This window comes from Eucalyptus grandis, chromosome 2 (assembly GCF_016545825.1).
Source record: "Eucalyptus grandis isolate ANBG69807.140 chromosome 2, ASM1654582v1, whole genome shotgun sequence".
NCBI classification, from domain to species: domain Eukaryota; kingdom Viridiplantae; phylum Streptophyta; class Magnoliopsida; order Myrtales; family Myrtaceae; genus Eucalyptus; species Eucalyptus grandis.
Window position 1 is genome coordinate 8,480,325 of NC_052613.1, and position 19,682 is coordinate 8,500,006.

A 19,682-nucleotide genomic window follows, 5' to 3' on the forward strand; every position below is an offset into this window, starting at 1 on the left:
AATAACCCAGAGAGATATGCCCAGCTCAAGACCAACATTTGCTACCGGAAATAAGCGAAAATAACGCAGTAAATTCTATGTAAAATACATTGCAGCGGCACAAAGATGACTTGTCCTTTGCTTATGCTAAGTTTACTGAGATGCCCAGATTAAGATTTCTTAAACCGTGTGATGTTAGTGACAGGAATAGTGGCCAGGAAGAGGAGCTTGCTGGGTCATTTCTTGACTAAAAGGAAGACGTCTTTTTCACTGCTGGAGGCCTAAACTTGCCGATTTGAACTCACATGTCAGTGACAGCAACTAGCTTTCTTTGCTACTGGTTTTTCCCAAATCACATTGCTGATCTTTACAGAACAGAGAGAAATCTCGCGCCATGTTGATTACAAGAGTAATGGCAAGTACAGCTTACTACTTCATCTGTGACAAGGTTGGCGAAAAATCCTGTCTAATGTCTCTCCATGCTTCCAAAACAGCAAATAATTGTCTTGGAGCCTCAAAAAAATGTTACTGGAGGTCACAGCAGCGCGATCACAGTCCAGACCGTCATCTTGCAAGCCTCCTTTGAGAAAAAGCGGCTCGAGAGTCGATCTCTCACGGTACACATGCTTAGGGACCTTAATACTTGCAAATGAAGTTACAGCTATCCTAATGATAGTCTACAAAAAAGAGAGAATCTCCTCATTCTTCCTCAACCTTGACCTCCTCGAAGCGTTTTGATGTCGCCTCATAACGAGCCGTGTAACCGACTGTGGTGGGCTTCAAAGATCTCTGACGCACCAGTCGACAGTATTCGGGATCATCCGATTGCCCATCATTCGTTATCCAATGTATCATCTGATGGTACATTGGGAAAAACCGCATTTGAATGGCTGAGTAAATGAAATATGGCAGGAGCGACGAGACCAGAACGAAGAGCGTGATGAGCCAAAATGAGAAAGCCGGTGCGCATGCCTCGTAGAAGACCATATAGGCGGTCGTGGATATATCAGGGTCCATTGCTCCGTATGCTAGGAGGAATATGTACCAAAATATAATCCCTCCCCAGATAAAGAGATGTTGAATGTAGGTGAAGTAGTTGATCGATAGCGCCATCTGGCAGTTGACAACCCAAACGACACAGGTGTACATTGTCGTTCCAAGGATTTCGAAGCCGACCACTTCACCCCCTTTCCTAAATGCTTGAGTCTCCACAGCGGAGATACAGAAGAAGAAGACGCAGGTGGCACTGAGGATTCCGTTTAGCGCCCATCCTAGGATTCTGCTCCAGCTGAAAAGCATGTTTTGCACGCCTTCTTGGTACAGAAGCGGGAACTGTAACGTCGAATAAGATCAATCAATAAAGATATAATTAATAGCATACAGAAACTATGAGGAACATAACGATGTTGCGTTAAGGAAACTACCCTGAGACATAAGTGATCTGAGACATCTTGGTCGAATACTCCGAGGGCAATTACGGGGAGCGAGGTGAAGAAAACGTTGTAAAACGAGAGATACCAATCGTTGTAAGCGGTTTCTCCAGAGAATGCAGCATAGGCCTCAAAGTAGAACAGCGTGAAGCCAAAGGCAATGTTCTTGTAGAAGAAATAGCAGATCTGTTAAGAGATATAAGCAGAACACGAGTTAATAGATCCATTGGGGGGAAGTGACAGGGGGCTAAGAAGCAATCTAAATTTGTGGCTTTTCAATATGAGAGTCATTTTGTCTCTAATTATGGCAAGATGTTTCTCTAAGCCTAGAGAATGAACTTTCTTGTGATTGTTACCATTGATGACATCCTTCGGTAGCACCAATGCCCGTGGACAAGTAGCAACCTTTCCAGAAACCGGAACTGTGCAATTGCAATGTCGCTAGACATAACAGCCTGAAAAATTGGAGAAACAGTGACAGTGAGCTGATCAGACAATAAGAAGTTGTACTGGCATACAAAGAAAAGGAGAAACTCTCAGAGCTGTTACCTGCATTCCTTCAAATCCGCTAATGCCGACTCCGATATCTGCTTCCTGAAGCATTCCGACATCATTTGCGCCATCACCAATAGCTAAAGTGGTACCGCCTGTTTTGAGTTTAACCAGCCTTGTGACCTGGACATTTTAAGTAGAGAAACTAATGAATTTTGAATTTGTAGATAATGCGACTTGGACACGGGATGTTTTAAATAGTCAACCTTTAAACTGATGCATTGTTTCTGCTTGAGCTCTCAATGACAGGAATGTTATAATAAATCAAGCTCTTTTATCATCTATACAGATTTATCAGGATTCTCTTGAAATATTGACTTTTTTCACAGTGGCTTCAAGAACCTGCTGCAGCATAACATAGTTAATGAAGTGAAGTACAGAGCTCATTTTGATTTCGATTCTGCTTAGCATAACAAGATTATCCCCTATGATTTTTCTTACACAATTCATCACAATTGGCTGGACAAAAGTCTAGATTATTATATGCAGTCCCCAGCGATTTTAGAAGACTATGGAACCAAGAGAAAATGTAAGTACAGTCAGGTTTTGTTTAAAAATTATCTCAATTCGACAAGGCATAGTAAAACCACTAGAAGGACTGATAGGGCAATATGATGATCATTGTGCAACTTACTAATGCTTTCTGTTTGGGAGATGAGCGACAGCAAATAACAGATGCACAGCCAATGGCAAGGTCGAGAAACATGTCCTTGGCATCGTCTTCCAGAGCATAAGTAAGTGAGTTGCCATCAATAATCAATGCCAACACGTCAGGGCTTTCCCTCGAAGCATCAAGCAAAACTTTGCCTTGGTTTATCTGATGGAGGACACTTGCCTTGAAAGCCTGAAAAAGCAAGCAATCTCTGCCAACCTCATTACTAGTGATATTTGAATATGTAGCCAAAGGAAATATAAGAATATAGAAGAAAATACCGCAGCAGTGGCAGAACTGTCCCCTGCTTTCTCCAAGGACTTATTCTCTGGTGTCTCAGAGTTTATTATTATCTGCATCATACCTTGTCTAAGCAAGCTACAGGAAAAGCTGCAAACAATCCAACAGTAAGTTTAAATTCTTCACATATTGTTTAAATTCTTCAAATATTGCCTTAGTTTACTCCATATATAAAAGGAAGACCTACCCAATGTTGATCGCCGTCTCCATCTTGTCTCCTGTGAGAACCCACATCTTGATTCCAGCTTGAGCAAGTTTATCAATGCAATCAGGAACCTATCCAACATAAGTAACTTTACATGTAATCCAAACCTTTATTAACAATTCAAAAACATGGGTCAAGATATGGAAGGTCGAGGTTATATTTATTGCCAATTGACCATTATTTTGGTGAGAAAACAATATGCAGCTTTGTCTATCTTTCACCACTAAAAGAAATTGTTTCTATAGTCATTTTCCAGTTATAGTAAATCCCTTCTGGATATCTGTACTCATTTAAAGTGTCTCAGCTCAAGTTCTCACCCCATTTTGAAGTTTATCCTCAACAGCTGTGGCCCCTAGGAGAATTAAACCCTTCTCAATCCTTTCTTCAACTGCCTCAATCTCTTCCTCACGATCAGCATTAACTATATTCTTTGCAGCTGTAAATGCCTCATTGAACTCACTGTACTCATCCTCATCGAGTTCACGATATGCTAGCACCATTGTCCTCAAACCTGCATCGGCATATTCATTTACATGCTCCTTTGTCTGTTTTACATATTCCCTTCCAGTTTCTGAAAGTCTCTCGAACATGACACTGTTCGATTGAAGAGAGAGAGAATTTATTAGCCTAAGTCAGAATTTCCAATTTGAGGCCATGAGTAGTCCATGATAATTGGATCTCTAATTTATCAAACCTGTCGGCTCCTTTGGAGAGGAGTAATAGCTTCCCTTCCTCATCCCTCACAATTACAGACATCCGCTTCCTCGAGCTACTGAACTCCAATATACTTAACAGCTTATAGGTTCTGCAAAAATCCAAAATGAACACCTGGTGTGACTCATACCAAAGTATGTTTGATTAACTCAAGCAAAATATAGCAATTTCGCCCTCAATATGCCAGTACTACATATATCAAATACAGAAAAGCATCAGCAAATTCTTACCAGGATAACTATCCCAACAACCAAAGTAAAATTTTGTTAAGGTCATTTATTACCAATTGTCAACAAGAATCTGACCTTTCCACTTTGTTTCCATATGTCGGGTCTAATTCGCGCACTGAGATGCTCGTCTGAGTCCTCTCAAAAAATTCAAAACCAAGTTCTCTCGCCGCAATGACGAATGCTGCCTCATCTGGTGATTCGGCTTCATATGAGATTCTTCCTGTTTCTTCATCCACTTCTGGGATTGCAGTGTGGCAAATTGCCAACAAGCGCAGGAACTTCTGGATGACATCTGCCCGAGGCTCATTTACCCAGTTACCATTCATAATCCGATCATCAGTGAAATTAAATCCCTTTACAGATGTCTTGTCCTCAGTGTGGGCTTCCTCTCCTGCCATCCCTTCATCTAAAGATGACCCTTTTCTCCTGGCAATAGCCCTTTCAACTTCCGTGACTCCGGTGCCATAAGCAGTCCCACCCACAGAACACTTTATGAATTCCATGGAATTGCAGGTCAAAGTGCCAGTTTTATCGGAAAGAATCGTATCAACCTGGCCTAGTTCTTCATTTAAATTCGAGGTACGGGCCTGAGCAGGCTTGTCTCCTTCCTCATAGTACATATGCAGATCATGATTAATGAAGATGCTTTGAAGAACCTTGACAATTTCTATGGACACATACAAGGAAATGGGGATGAAATAGCTGTACAACATTAGTGCTGTCACAAAATGCAATAAGGCTGCAACCACCGCTCTTTTGGGGTCATAGTAAATTGTCGTATCATCTGGTCGTAGATACCACCTTGTCATAAATTCACCATCAAGGTCATGACTAGTAGAAATTCCAAAGAATATCGAGCCAATGGTACAGAGAAGAACCAAGAATGCGAACAAAGAGTACACAATTTTATCCATTCTTCTCTCGATCTTGCTTCTCTTGGAGGGCGGTGCAGTTGAATTCTGAATGACCTTCGTGTCTTGTCCTGTGAAAATGACCACCCCAAAGATGTAATCTGTATTACGTAGCTTGGAGTCTCTTAGCAGAAGTTGCTGAGGACTTAGAGGGTGGTGTTCTTGCCCAAGATCCAGGGTCCCAATGAAAGAGTACAAGTTTGCATTCGGGTCTTCACATCTAATCATGGCCCTAAAATTTTGAAAGTCTGAGTCCTCTTGCAACTTCGAAGTTGCATCAAGCGCTTGTTTTAGCTTCAAGTTGGTTTCTCCATCAAGATTCATGGTCTCAACATAGCAAATTGCTTCATCATAACTGGATGAGAGTAAGATCAGGTCAGCTGGGAAGAATTCATCCTTCTCTACCTTCACAACAGCTCCAACTTTCAAATCTCGCCATTTAGTATCATTGAAAACACCATCATCGCAATACACTTTTACCTTCCTATTGTTAACCGCGATATCCTGTCCCAACAGCACCAGCAAAACCAGTCAACAGAAAATTGTTTTTATGACTTATGAGTTTCGAATATCAAAAATGAAATGCCAATGTCAATTGGATAACATGAAATAGACAAAATGCACAAATAGAACACACACAAAAGCACGCGTTATTGGATAATTATGCTGTGCAATTTTTCATACTTAAGGCAAGCAGTCCCTGTTACGTCAACATAATTATCAAAGCTGAAATGATCTCTAGATAGAAAAAGCAAGAAAACTTTGCTGTGTATCCCAATGGACATATGAAAGAAATGGAGATGATAAATTCGTCTCTCTGCAGGTGGTGACTAATGGAGGCTTACCTGCTTCTTCCTCCGCCAATCTTCGATAATCTCCTTGGCCATCGTGACTCCGATAACGACAACCAGAGGAAGGACATTGCTTATGGCAGAGTAAGGAGACATCGGAGTGAAAGATAACAGAGCGCAGAGGAGGAAATATATGTTGGCCACCCTCCTGAACTGCTCAAACAACGACTTGGGAAGGAATGTGGCAAGCGTGTACTTAGTGCTCCTCACATAATTACTAGCATACTTCTGATTGTCCGCCTCGATGCAATCCGGGTCATTGCAAAACACCACTCTCGAAAAGCCAGGCCTCCGATCAGGAAATGCTCGCCGAAGAAGGAGTCTTTCCCGCTCGAAGAAGTGTGGATACGGCCGAAGTGGTGCTGCCTTTTCCTGCCCCTGCCCATTGCCTTCCCAACCTCTTGACTCCTAACCACAATGTGCAGCTTCAGACCCCATGAAGAGCTATTCCGGAGGACACGATCCCTCCTCCGAGAATCGAAAAGACCCTGAAATCAGCTTCCTCTGTACCGTCGGATCCAAAGTGAGCACCGAAACCCATGTTGATATATGAACCGGCTTGGGAAGGACAAAGTCCTGGAAACCAACCGATCCCTGCCTTTGGACGGGATTGGTTGGAAACTTAAAAGAGAGACAGACAGACAGACAGAGAGATAGATTTGAAAAGATAGTGGAAGCACGGTTCAGCTAGCTAATCCCAGGAGGAAGGATGGAACGAAAGCTGCAGCTGAAGAAGAGCCAAAGAAACGAATAACGTGTGCTCAAAAGGGGTTCGGATTCAATACTGTAGAGAGCCGATCTTCAAAGCGGAGAATGACCCTACAAAGAACCCCAAGAGGGGAAGACCGTTTGGAACTGCGGTTCCTTTGCGAAACTTTGCTTTGTTTTCAGTTGGTAAATTTGGGATTTTGTCATTGTCAAACGAGGCCAGCCGAGGCACGGACATTTGCAAAGTTCTCAATCTTCTTTGCTTTCACATGAGCTCTGGACCTTCCTGTCTCATTCCTTCATTTTGACCAGTAGGTTTGAAAGCGGCAAGTGAACTTTTTTGCATGCCGTAGGACCAAACCAGACGCTCTCAACTACTTCTCTCCCTTTACCCTTTTCTCTTGGGGAGAAAAAGGAACGGAAACTAGAGAAAGGTGGGGGAAGAAGCCGCCTCTTTCCATAGAAAATTCTTCAATTACGCATATGGTCGTTTCAACTTTGACTTAATATATAATATGATTTCTAAACTTTAGTCTAATATGTAATGTATTTCCTAAATTTTCAATTTATTGAATATAATCCTTAAACATTTGCTTCACGTTCGATATAGTTTTTGAACTATATGAAAATTTGGAATGCGTTCCTTGAACTTAAATTAATAGAAAAATAATATTGATCATTTTCGTATAGTTTAGGGATCGTATTGAACAAATTAAAAATTTAAAGATTACATTGCGCATTGTGCTAAAGTTTTAATATCACATTGAATAAATTAAAAGTTTATAGATCATATTGCACATTGGATCAAAGCTCATAAATATTCTATATCATTATCTCAAAGTAAAATTAGGATATAGGCAATTCTTGACATGATCTTTTGAAAGATATGTGCTTTAGTAAACATGACTCATTTGTAATGGGTATCTCTCGAAAAATAGTTCAAATAATCGTCATAGACTATCGAGAGAAAATACAATTGGGTCAAGCCCATTGATGAATTGGGTTTATTCTATGATTCGCATCTTCAAATGTCAGGAGATTGGTTTAATAGTTTTGACTTAATAGTTTTGACGATCAACTCTCCAAATTCGAAGTTTTAAAACTACACTACACAAGTGCTAGCACGCAACAGCCTTGGCAAACTGCCTAGAGTTTGACCTTCATCGGTCCTAGAAGGAAACCTTACTTTCCTTCCTTCCCACAGCAGGCAACGACACTAGGGGGAAGACGATCTTTTGAATCTACTAGAGAACATAAACTATCACCTCTAAACGTACGTTTTCAGCATGACATGATGCCTTCGTTGACCCCTTTTGGAAGCATGACGAGCAACTTACCTAGGCCCACCCATCGCCTTGCAGCAAGCAAACTAGCATCCATTAGATTGTCTCGACATAGCCTCTAACAGCTTCCGAGACCGAGCCGAATTAGTTCAATTCATCTCTATTCCAGGCTAAAACGTTTAGCTTTAAATCTGGTGCGCCAAAGCTAATTAGAGACCCTTCTAACCTAACCGATCACACAATAGTTAACGAAGCACATAGCATAGCAAAACTACTCATCGCCCTTTCGAGTCTCGGGTCAAATACAATCCCCCCGCCGGGGGGGGGGGTGTCTGGACAGAGGAAATCCAAAGCCCGTTTCTGGCCCGGCTCGGCTTTCCCATTCCCACCCCCTAGGCCCAAGAAGAAAAAGCCCAACATGCCAGGCCCATCCCAGGAGTCAAAACCGGCCCCCACCCCAAAAAAAAAGAAAAAAAAAAAAGGAAAAGAAAACGGCGTCGCAACAACGGTACGTGCACGGAATTTAGTTTCTGACCTTTTCTCATGGGCCCATTCCACGCGCTTCGGGAGCCGCGTGCGCGATCCTCGCCGCGCGACCCGCCCCCATTGCCGTCCCCCGCGACGGAGCCCCACGCGCCAGCCCCGCGCGTGGGAGAAGGAAGGGGAAGGGAGAAATCCCCCGGGCGGATCCAAAAACAAAATTTCTTTTTCCCTTTTTACTTCTCTCTCCCTCTCTCTCTCTTCTCCTCCCTCGCTTTTGTTCTTGCCCTAAATCAGCTGCGAAGTCGTCTTATCCTCTTCGATTCCTGAAGAATCGTGTCGCTCTTCTCCTCCTCCTCGACGATTAAGAATCCGATTTTGATCGCGGCGGTCGATCGTCGGCGGCTCCGATTCGGCGGCGGCGGAGGCGGAAGATCGGTTGCTCGGCGCAGCTTCGCGTTTTTCCGGCTCGAATCGCGCTGCCGGGTGAGGTAGGTGAGTGTCGGGATCGTGTTTTCCGGAGGTCTTCGCGGCGTCGGTGCTGTTTGATCGGATTGTGGTCTGATTAGGCCCCTAACTTACGCCGGCGTGTTTGGGTTAGGGTTCGGTTCGGTTGGGGGTGTTTCGAAGATGGACCCGATGGATATAGTGGGGAAATCGAAGGAGGATGCGTCGCTCCCCAAAGGTCGGTTCTTTTTCCTTTCTTTCTTTCTTTCTTCCCTATGTTTCTTCGCCTGTGTATTTGACGGATTTCTAGCGTGTTGGTTCGTGAGTGATGGTGCTTTGCGTCTCTAATTTGGGGGTTGATTGGCTGAACTGGGGTTTCGTTCTTTTCTCGTTGCTTGATTGGCTTAGTCAGTGAGAGTGACCTTTTTTTTTTTTTTTTTTTTTTTTTTGGGGGACCGGGGGGGAGAACTGCATGGAGTTTGTCCTTTCAGTGTTCTTCTATCATGCGAAATGGAAGTAAGCGCGGTGGCGGTGGCGGTGGCGGTGGCGGTGGCGGTGGCGGTTTTTTTTTTTTTTTCTTTTTGGGGATATTGAGCACACTGTGTTTGAAGAACCCTTAGGCAGGCAAAGTCATTGGGTTGGTCCCTTGTGTTAAATCTTGAAACAGCATGAGATAGTCAGATTTCTGCAAATTATTGAGCCAGAGTTTTATTTAGACCTTACTTTAATACCTCTTTTGCCAGAGTTTTATGTCGATACACGTCCACTTACTGCAAGCATAGCCACAGGAAGCCCGTGACACCAGTAGTTTAGCCAGTTCTAATGCACTAGTTGATTGAAAGGAACGATTGTGTGGGGACCAATCCTTGCAGACGAAGCAAAAATTTGGCGGCCGGGAGGTCATGCATATGTGTAAAACTTTGCTATGGGGTGCTTCATAACACTTACAGCAGTTTGAAATATTTTGATTGAGCATGTGGTGTTATACTTGTCAAATTGGTGTGTTACTAATGCTCTACTTAGTACTAAAGCAGTCTGTTTGTTTATCGTTTTTGCAGCAACTATGACAAAAATTATAAAGGAAATGCTACCGCCCGATGTTCGTGTTGCACGAGATGCTCAAGATCTATTAATCGAGTGTTGTGTAGGTAAGAAATAGCTGCTTTGATTGAATATGATTTAATGGCAAGCATAAATTAGTCATAGATCATCTTGAGTTGAGCTGGTACTTCACTGCTTTCCAATGGATGGCAGAAAAAGTTATTTGATCATAATAATTGATGGATATTGCTAGTAAATTTTTGCCCCGTATTTATAAAAGATATAGTTCTATGTGCTCTATACTCTAGCTTTTGGGTTTCAGGTACTATATTGTTAAGGGGTCGATATTTCCAATGGGATAGTGGTTCATTTGCATGATCCCTATTTTTCTTCCCAGAGGTTGATCTGGTGCATTTGGTATAGTTGAGACAAGATTGGCTTTATACTGAAGCTCTTTTGCCAACTATACTTTTATGTCCATCTTTGTTTCTTGATAGGTTAACCATACATTATCCCTCTGAAACAGCTGTTGTATAGGAAGTTGTGCATATATACAAAGGTTTTTGCTAAGTTGACTTGTTGCAATGTTTTCATATGATTTGACTTTCTCCTGCCCTCACTGGACCTTAGCTATTGCGTTCCTTCTTTTAAATTTTTTTACAATATCCTGGTTGCCTTGTATCTGACATCTTTTCCTTTTAATGTACTCTTCAGAGTTCATAAACCTGGTGTCATCTGAATCGAATGATGTTTGTAATCGAGAGGAGAAAAGAACGATTGCTCCTGAGCATGTACTCAAGGCATTAGAGGTGCTCTTCTTGTTCTTGTTCCTCTTCTTTATTGAACACACTCGCATTGATAATTGCTTTTCTTTTGATCCTGCACATTCTCCTAGCTAGCTATCAGAAGAACCATGTGCTTGAGTTCTGTCCTGGTGAATTATAGTTCGCAATGCCAAAATCTGTACTTCAACAGGAGAATCTATGGGCTCTAGCAGCGTTATCTTCATTTTGTTTTAATATATAATCATACAAACCAATACTTGAATTGTTATCATTAAATTGCCGTTGATGGCAATGATTTTTGTTGTCTTCCTTTCTTGGCATACATCCATTAAGATCTTAGAATATATTATGCTCTCCGCATGCTTACTGAAAGTCAAACTGGTATATTTTGTGGCAGCATTAGCACAGATCACGTGGATATGCCATTCTAGTAGTAAATAATTTTCTACTCAAATGCCAGTTATTTTTCCCCCCTTCCCTTGGAGGCTTTAGTACCTAATATTTTTCATTAGTGGAAGTGTCTGCTGGTCTACCATTACATTGTTAATTATAAGGGAACATTTAAAACAGATGTTGAAGAGAAGCAAATATTTCCTTGATATTGTTTGTATATTTTGACTCTCTTTTCTAGGATTATGATTTTAGATGCTCATGGTAATTGCTGTTTCAGGATTTTCTAGATTTGATTCGGTAGTTGATTGACATTTCAGGTTCTTGGGTTTGGGGAGTACATTGAAGAGGTTTATGCAGCTTATGAACAACATAAGCACGAGACGATGGTATTGCTTTTTTTCTTTTTTTCAATAAATTGTATTTTTTTTTCGGGTAACTGTCTGACAAGTTGAAAAAGTCTGCTGCTCATTTGCTCCGTGTGCGGTTGTTAACATTCTAAAAGCTGGTACATTGGAACTTAAAGATGCTTTGAGTAGATATCATCATCCCTAACAAACTTTATGGAGATGAATTGTGCTACAATTTCTTAAGCTGTCTAAACTTCAAAGCCACTGAGTTTTTTGAGCTAGTAAAATTTTTATATTATCTGATCATTTGACTCTTAAATTTAAGTGTAAGATGTAAAGAAGCCAGCTTTTCCATAGGGACTTCTTGATCTCATGGTTTGTGATGAGTTCTCTTATCAAAATGTTAGTTCAATATCACAACTATTATGGAGGGTACTCGAGTCTGTTGGTCCTGTTCCTTAGAGTGTTGGGAACAGAATTCATAAAGCTGTTTTCTTTATCTTTCCCACACTCTTACAGTGATGTTAGTTGGCTTCTGATGATCGGGTTAGAAAATCCATTTGCTGAAAAGACATTGCGAGAGAATAATAATTAAGTGGAGGGATGCAAAAAGTACTTGAACTGTGCATCTGTGGCAAGATGCAAAACATAAGCAGTGTTTGCTCTATTGTTTTTGGAAACTTATTTTGCATTTTTATCCCTTCTTGATTGTTGCTTCTGGGCCATGTTAATTTCAGAAGATGGCGGGAGCATTAACATCTTCTCTTTAAATGTGTACAGCAGGATTCTCTTAAAGGTGGTAAATGGAGTAATGGAGCCGAGATGACTGAAGAAGCATTGCTAGCAGAACAGCAAAGGATGTTTGCCGAGGCACGTGCCAGGATGAATGGTGGGGCAGCCGTCCCCAAACAAGCAGATGTAGACTCTAATGTAGAGAGCTAATTTTAGGACCTTGATTTCCTTAAACCATAGGCAAGCATCTCTAACTCTTTTATATGTGCTTCTGATCTCCTCTTATTTTGTACAGAGCCAGTTGGGAGGTAGTCTGGCTTTTGTTGATATCATTTACGCTCCGAGCTTGTATTTTATGTATGGATGTTTACCTAATGTAATTAGCGAGAGCTCTTAACATGCTTAAATCCTCTGTTTCCGGTCAGTGATCGCTGTAGTTACTATTCTATACGTCCCTGTTCGTGCAATGAAGTTATTTTACTCTTCTTAAGAATTGAAGGCTGTTGTTGAGAGCTGTGGCTGCTGGATGTTATTAGATGCAGTTTTGATTCCTCCGGGGAATGCTTTCTCCCAAATTGGAAACAGCCAGAATTGCAGGATTGCTGGTATCGAATTCTCAAGGATGAATAACAGGAAGACGGTCCAGCCTTTTTGTTTTTGATAATTTGTGTCTGTTGCTTGGAAATAGTGTAATTATTTTAGAAATGTCAGCTTACACTACGTTTGGTATTTTCTTTACTCGAACTGGTTCTTGATTCTGAAATGGCACATATGCCGACACACAGCTTCACCAGCATAGAATATCGCATAATCTAAAGTCAAGTTGTTTGAATAGATTCTCTCTCTCCTATGTAAAAGGAGAGGACACCTTTCGGTCAAAGAAGATGCTGATGATACCAGGAATTAATTTTTGAACGAAAATGTTGCCATCCTGATTCGGAGTCTTGGAGCAACTGCAGATTTACCCTTGCTCCTTTTCAGGAATAGTCCGGAACTATTAAGAATATATCTTTCTTGGTTCTAAACTAATGAAAGATCGACCACGAGTTCACAACAGTCGAAATCTAGGACGCCTGGCAATACTTAGTGCGCGGCCATTTCGTGGTCAAGCATTACATTAAACGTGATCTAATCAAACTAATAAAAGAATCTGCTGTGATCACAATCGAAACTATTGTGAAAGAATAAACGGTATGGATACAAACAGAATTTATAAGGCTTGCTTGATCGCACGCATAGAGGGAGAGAGACGTGAAAAAAAGCACACAAAGCACATGTCCTTAATTATAGAATACCACCCGGCATGTTGCTTTCTCCATCTCTCCTCGTCTACACATTATCATGCTCGAGCTCCAACTCTCCCGCTTATCTTTCTTTAGTCGCCTCTACTTGAAACATTTTCAGGGGGCCTTCTACGGGTGAAACCCGGCTGTATGACACAATTTCTTTTGTGAATAAAGCAAGTCAAAGAAAAAGGATATGCAAACTTGATCAGCAGCAGGAGAAACTCCGGCACAGTATTAATGTGCTTATATTATGCTTGTTCAGTGAATGCGTGTAAGTTGGAATAGCGTAGTGTCATTATGGAAAGTGGCAGGGATGGGTTAACTACGTTACCTGAAGTAGCATGGAGGGAGCTCCAGCCAGGTCGGGAACAACATGGCTTCTGGTCTTTCTTCCATTGAACGTGGCAGCCGAAGGGCTATTAGCCGTTGTTATGTCCCAAAAGCTGCGCTTCTTAGCCGTGGGAATTGGTGATTTAAACCGGTGACCCGGGCTCCTAATCTCGCCAGTGCTCGGCTCCTTAGGTCTCGAGCTAGCCCTTGTGGCTACCCTTTTCGCTCCTTCCCTTGCCACTCCTATCGATGATCTTCTTTCACCCTTTCGTGAAAGCTGCTTTATGCAGTCGTCCTTCTGTTTCAATTCAAAAGCGTGTTCTTTCTTCATCTTTTGCATGTCTGCCTCCAAGGCCTTGACGATCTGTTGAAGGTCTTTAATCACTTCATCCGCTCCCTTCGGTTTGAATTCTGGAGTGAAACAAGTGCCTGATAAGAAAGAAGCTCTGGGTCTCCGTTTTTCATTTGGCAGGCCTGATGTAGGAGGAGTCAACAGAGAGGTCACGGAGGATGGGGTGGGAGATGATTGGGCAGCCAAGGACTGTGCCTGAAGGGTAAGGAGCTTCTGTTGCTGCCGAGCCAATTGCGCTCGCAATTCTCGATTCTCTTTCTGTAACTCCAGTAAGAGCTTGGCCCGGTCGGCTTCTGATTCTGGTACCTGCAATGTTTCTTCATTCACCTCGCTTGCCTGGGAAGGTATGAGCAAGTATCAATAATGATTGCCAACATCTCCAAGGAGAAGCCCCGAAAAGTTTCAAGAAAATGCATCAGGATGGAACATCATTAGTTATCTAAAGATAGGAAGATGGTGATTGTTAGGAATTTAACCTTGGCACGGATTTGTTTGGCTCGGTCTGCCCAATGAAGTGTGTTTTGTGTCTCCCCAAATGAGAGATTGCTTGGACTGATATTGGCGATCATCACAGTATTACAAGATCCCCCTAGAGAGTCCTTGAGCAGCTGTGTGAGCTTCGAGTTTCGGTATGGAATGTGCCTTTTTCCCTCCACAAGAGCATTAATGCAGCTACTTAGTGCAAGAAGAGACCGATTAATGTTGGCACCCTCGAGTGATCTAAGAGTTCTCTGATCTGTGGCAAGAGCTCTCTCTGACCCAGCAAGATCGATCAACGACAACTTACCCACTCGGTTGATCACATTCATGGCTGCATCTTTTACTCGATATTCAACCATAACCTTATTATGGCAAAGCAGGGTGTAAGAGACTCGGAATCTCAGTTCCAATTGGAAACCTTGTTAAGTATATGCATCTGCAAATATACCTGGAGAATGGCATGGGATCGGGAAGATGTTTCATTGGCCCGTGTCGGTTCAGTAGTTCGGTTTTGGTTCCCTTGGAAAAGCAGTGCCATTACCTGTCTCGCAAGCAAATGAGGAAAGAAGATTATCAGCCATTACATTTAACAAACTCTCACAGATTAGGAAAGTTTGAGAGGGAACGGTATTATTACTTCATCTGTTGAATAAGCTCTATACTGTGTGAGACCAGCTGCCACAATCCCCTGAGGAACAGTCAACCGCAATTTAGATATTGATCAAATTTATGAAGTAAAATGAGATTGAGAAGGAAAAAAAAAATATTCAATTGAATCCTAGCCAACTGAGAGGCTTTCATAGTGGCAAAACAATTGCTACAAAGGATAATCAACAGAAAGACCATTTAGGACTAAATAAAAAGTAAAAAGAGGCAATGGTAGTACTTGAGTATTCTTCATAAAAGTTTTGAGAATAGTTTCTCTCCTTTTATATTACAGGGGGATTCGCTGAATATTATCACATTGGAGATCCTAAATTCTAGGTTGCGATAGTATAAGCCGAACTCCTCATTCGATTCTTGAGAATTAAAAATTCTGAAAATGATAATTTCTATTCCATGAAGCCAGTTCATACAAAACACTAGACCAGGAAGGAGTATGATAACGCCAAAAAGTACATTTTTCTCGAATGTGTTCAGATATATCCATGATCCAACCTGTTTGTCTTCTCTGAGAACAAGAGGCCTTCCAGGAGAAAGCAAATCACGGACAGTTTCGTTGTAGACCTCGAGATAGGACAGATGAACCACGTGGTTTCCATCACAGCTCCTCTGCCTGATTTTGGTGAAGAGATCCTTAATTGCCAAAACCATGACTCCAGGATTCTCAACAGTACCGAGCATTGTGTAAGTCTTTCCAGCTCCAGTCGCACCATAGCAGAATACGGATCCATTCCTACCCTGCAGAACTGCTTCGACTAATTCCGCTGTTCTGTTGACAAAAGTAAGTGACAGCATCATTCTTTGCTTTGATCTAAAATAGAAAAGAAGGCTAAAGCATTTCCATTCCTAGGGAACTTGAAGACCTACTCAACAAAGAATTACTTCAGCTTCCTTCAAATGCACATTCAAATCTTTCCTATTTCTTTTTAGTAATTAGAAATATTAAGCTTGAGAATGTCTAAAAGATTGAACTGCTATTCTATTATTTTGGATTCCTACTCCAAAATCCAATACATAATCACATCCTCCCTCTTTTGGTAATTCTGTGCCACCAAACAGTATGCTTGTTGTACTTACGAAAAAAAAAACAGTATGCTTGTTGCCAACACCAATGGAAGTGAAAACTGGTCTGAAAAGCTTGAATTTAAAGAAGAAAGAGCAACACAGAGCAGAACCCCCTTAAAACTCCATGGTGGGATCTCTAGCAAGAATTCATCATAACATCAGAACTCTCTAGGCAGGAAAACAGATCGAAAATTTCGCTCATCCGAAGCTTAAATGTTCCAGAAAGCTACAATGGAGCAATACATATCAATCGACATAGTCGAAACTCTCTCCTGATAGTCCCTTGTTTCCAGCTACCAGAATTGGAGCACTAGAAAGACAAACTGCCACCAGCTTCAATTTAGTGATGAACCGACTAAAATTAGTAAGTAGGCCGTCTAGGGACTGCTAATCTTCTCAGCAGATTGCCATTTACCAAAGCTTAGGACTATATCGGCAAAACTGCAATCGAGCTCTTCGCCAGCAATTCAAATGCATCAAACCATCAAAAACTCGAAACATTTTCTGAAAGAAAAGGGAGAGATACTCACGTAGCGGAATAAACTTCATGCTGAGTAGCGGTGTCCGGGAACGACGCATCGAAAGCGAAATGCCTCCCTCTCAGCCTCTTGAGCCTCAGGTAATCGTTCTCATTCCCGAACTCCGTCAAGTACACGTCCCTCCGGTTCGCGATCCTCACGCAGCACCTCGACCCCGCCTCCCTCTCTCTCTTCGCCATCGGCCGCAGCCTCACGAACACCAGAATCCGGCTATGATCGCCGCCGCAATTCCTCTCCCTGGCCGCCTCCGGCTTCTCCATTTCCGGAACGACCTTGGCAGCCCCACCCCCCAAGGACAGCCTCCTCGCCACCGTGGTGGCAGTAGCCACTGGGACCACCTTCCTCGGGCAGGTCGAGAACCCGATTATCCTGTCCTGGCCGGAGCCGATGTTCTCCTTCGCGTCCCCGGCCCTCGGGTTCGGGTTCGGCTTGCTGGGCTGGGGCAGGACGAACGTTCTGGTGATCGTCGAGTTGGTCATCGTGTTCTCCCTCATGACCTGACCCGGCCTCGACCCGTCTTCCACTTTCGGCTCCTTCGATCCGAAGAGCTCGACGCTCGGGTGGGTCGAGAAGCCGGCACGGTTCCCGCTCTGCTCCTCCGCCGCCGCCGCCGTCGTTCTTGAAACGTTCCTCGCCTGCTTCTGCTGCTCGTAGAGGAGGGTCAGCTCCTTCATCTTCTCTTTCAAGCCGTGGTGCGGGTTCCGCAGCGGGAGGTTCAGGCCGCTCATCTGGGCCGCCCTCGACCGCGGCCCCGGGCACGAGTCGTCGTCCTCATTGCTCTGCCCTCGGCTGCCGCTCTGCGAGTGGGACCGCGTCGACACTGGCATGTTCCAATGAGCTTCCTCACCATCCAAACCAAGCTAACGACCGATCTTTCCGCCGACCCAGTTGCAGAAACGAGCCCCGCAGTGGCCGAAAATCGAAAACAAAGCGCTCTGGTTGCAGAAACAAGTCGCACGGTGGCCAAAGATCGGAAATTTTTCCCGGAAAACAGAGCCCAAGATCAGAAATTTTCCCGGAAAACAGACCCAAGGTCAGAAATTTTCCCGGAAAACTGATCCCGGAGCGCGCGTTGCCGGCGGAATTAGTAACAAGACTGCGAAACTCTGATCAAGAACAGCACAGTTTGAAGAAGCTGAAGCGAAGAGAAAGAAGGCAGCGCAACGAGCTCTTGACAAATGGGGAAATTTCGGAAAGAGGAGGGAAGGGCGGGGATCCAGTGCGGGATATCCGGGGAATGATTTCGGTGGGATCTCGGCCGTTGAGATGGGGGCTCGTTATTATGGACGGCTGATGGAGGGGGAGGGGCGTGCAGCTTTTTGAATGGGAATGGCTATGAGCACTCCACTCCGGTCGGACCCTCCGTGCGGGGTGGGGAGACCGGGGGAGTGGAAGGAGGGAGAAAGCGGAGTGCCCGTAGGGGAGAGAAATTTGAAATCCGCATCCGGCCTCGTAACGTTCAAACTGCTGCGTGTCAGAGAAGAGACCCCAAACGGTCGGTTTCTTGTTCTTTATGTTTCAAAGGGCATAGTCAAATCTTTTCTTGATTTTCTTTTTTTCTTTTTTTTTGAATTATGTGAATAAATTAAGGGCTTGCTTCTGAGATTTTATTATTATAATTAGGTCTTTTTTCGAAGCATGTAAAATCTATTTCTTTATTTGCCAGGAATTAGGTTGAAATAAGCATTTTGGCAACACATGATTTTAAATTATATAATAGCTCAAGATAATGTGAAATGGTTATTTAAAAGTAACAATAAAGTGCTATGTTTTAAGAGAATGGTGTAGCCATGAAATGATCATCAATCATCAATCATCACCATTATAGTTGCTACCCCATGGCTATATTGAATATCACTTTCACATGGTAGGATAAGCCTACCTCCTAAGTCTAATCAAAGGCACGCCACTCATGCTGCGATCAATAACTTCGCGAGGAGACAATTCAATGTGGCATGAGCCCAAATTAGCACAATGAATTAAAATCTAACTTAAAAATTTCTTTGTTTTGGGACCATAAGATCCCAATATGTTATTACTAAAGGTGATCATATCCTGGGTAGTTGGGTTCTTGGCCTAATATAGGGAATTGACCCTTGTGACTTGCAATATAATTTTCTAGAATCATGAACCAAATTGGTCTATTTTTGGACCTATGTGACGTAACCTCTTTTTTTTTAAAAAAATATATAAGAAATCATATTCATCTAATAAAACATAATAGATGCAACATTTTACTACGGAAACATATAATGGTATTGTTGTTTTTTCATGTTAAAGGCAAAGGTTTGATTCTCATTGAATAAAAAAGTAATTTTTTTCTCCAAAAGAAGTTTCAAACCGTCTCAATTGGATAACAAAATTGGCTCAAAACCGATTAGTATGATTTCTAGGTTTTACCGCCTCTTTCCAACCTTTGAATTAGGAACCGAATTAGTCTTAGATTGATTTTCAAATTTGTAAAACTGGGAACAAACCCCATTTTCCCTAAAACAGATCACTCCTAATGGATTTTTGGATCAAACTAGACTAATGCTCACCCCTAGTTATCACTCTAATAATCCTCACTTGTGGCGCATCATATTTGATTAGATGATCATAGTATAATGTCGGTATGATCATTTGATGGTTAGTGCACTATCATTAGAGTCATGGTCAGATTAATGGACGGTGGGGGATGCGGCTTGTGAGCATATTTGTCCTTAGCTTTATGGCATTATTATCGGCTAAAACCACGTTGGACGAATGATGATAAACTATGAATTTGTCCTCAGCTTTATGTTTGGAGGGTAATCACTCATCTAACCCACGCCTTTATCTTTACTTTCACGTTTTCTAATCTGCCCCCCTCGTTCGGCTTTCCCAGGTTTGAAGTCAGAACATAATGAGCAGTCCAATTTGCTTAGTCTTTTTTTATAGGGAATCAT

The 19,682-nt window shown here is 42.5% G+C and overlaps 3 protein-coding genes across 6 annotated transcripts; 1 reads left to right on the forward strand and 2 right to left on the reverse strand.

The window, feature by feature from the left end:
• Positions 1–320: 320 nt before the first annotated feature.
• On the reverse strand, positions 321–6,732 carry LOC104421241 (putative phospholipid-transporting ATPase 9). Its single transcript, XM_010033133.3, is given in 12 exon segments — positions 321–1,311; positions 1,404–1,595; positions 1,766–1,864; positions 1,959–2,084; positions 2,596–2,805; positions 2,895–3,003; positions 3,101–3,189; positions 3,436–3,712; positions 3,813–3,923; positions 4,138–5,477; positions 5,819–6,114; positions 6,117–6,732. Coding segments are annotated over 12 exon segments (3,576 nt in total). The 5' UTR covers positions 6,211–6,732; the 3' UTR covers positions 321–678.
• A 1,806-nt stretch (positions 6,733–8,538) lies between these two features.
• On the forward strand, positions 8,539–12,533 carry LOC104421251 (protein Dr1 homolog). 4 transcript variants are annotated; one of them, XM_039307284.1, is made up of 6 exons: positions 8,539–8,790; positions 8,897–8,980; positions 9,801–9,890; positions 10,498–10,592; positions 11,279–11,347; positions 12,092–12,533. In XM_039307284.1, the coding sequence occupies exons 2-6, from the start codon at positions 8,926–8,928 to the stop codon at positions 12,248–12,250; spliced, it is 468 nt and encodes a 155-aa protein (XP_039163218.1). In that variant the 5' UTR covers positions 8,539–8,790; positions 8,897–8,925; the 3' UTR covers positions 12,251–12,533. The 4 variants fall into 4 exon arrangements, with proteins under 4 accessions (XP_039163218.1, XP_039163217.1, XP_010031455.1 ...); XM_039307283.1 differs by having other exon boundaries at positions 8,543–8,790; positions 8,865–8,980; positions 12,089–12,533; XM_010033153.3 differs by having other exon boundaries at positions 8,543–8,790; positions 12,089–12,533.
• A 563-nt stretch (positions 12,534–13,096) lies between these two features.
• On the reverse strand, positions 13,097–18,036 carry LOC104421279 (kinesin-like protein KIN-8A). The gene is made up of 7 exons (XM_010033180.3): positions 16,747–18,036; positions 15,647–15,920; positions 15,126–15,176; positions 14,937–15,029; positions 14,485–14,850; positions 13,658–14,344; positions 13,097–13,469 (listed from the first exon to the last, which is right to left on the reverse strand). The coding sequence occupies exons 1-7, from the start codon at positions 17,580–17,582 to the stop codon at positions 13,416–13,418; spliced, it is 2,361 nt and encodes a 786-aa protein (XP_010031482.2). The 5' UTR covers positions 17,583–18,036; the 3' UTR covers positions 13,097–13,415.
• Positions 18,037–19,682: the final 1,646 nt, after the last annotated feature.

Coding starts and splice junctions, on each gene's coding strand:
- LOC104421251 (XM_039307283.1), top strand. CDS start 8,926: ATGGACCCGATGGATATAGTGGGGAAATCGAAGGAGGATGCGTCGCTC. Junction 8,981..9,800: donor GGATGCGTCGCTCCCCAAAG/GTCGGTTCTTTT, acceptor TCGTTTTTGCAG/CAACTATGACAAAAATTATA. Junction 10,593..11,278: donor ATGTACTCAAGGCATTAGAG/GTGCTCTTCTTG, acceptor TTGACATTTCAG/GTTCTTGGGTTTGGGGAGTA.
- LOC104421279 (XM_010033180.3), bottom strand. CDS start 17,582: ATGCCAGTGTCGACGCGGTCCCACTCGCAGAGCGGCAGCCGAGGGCAG. Junction 15,921..16,746: donor CATGAAGTTTATTCCGCTAC/GTGAGTATCTCT, acceptor TTTTGTCAACAG/AACAGCGGAATTAGTCGAAG. Junction 14,345..14,484: donor CCAAACAAATCCGTGCCAAG/GTTAAATTCCTA, acceptor ATACCTTCCCAG/GCAAGCGAGGTGAATGAAGA.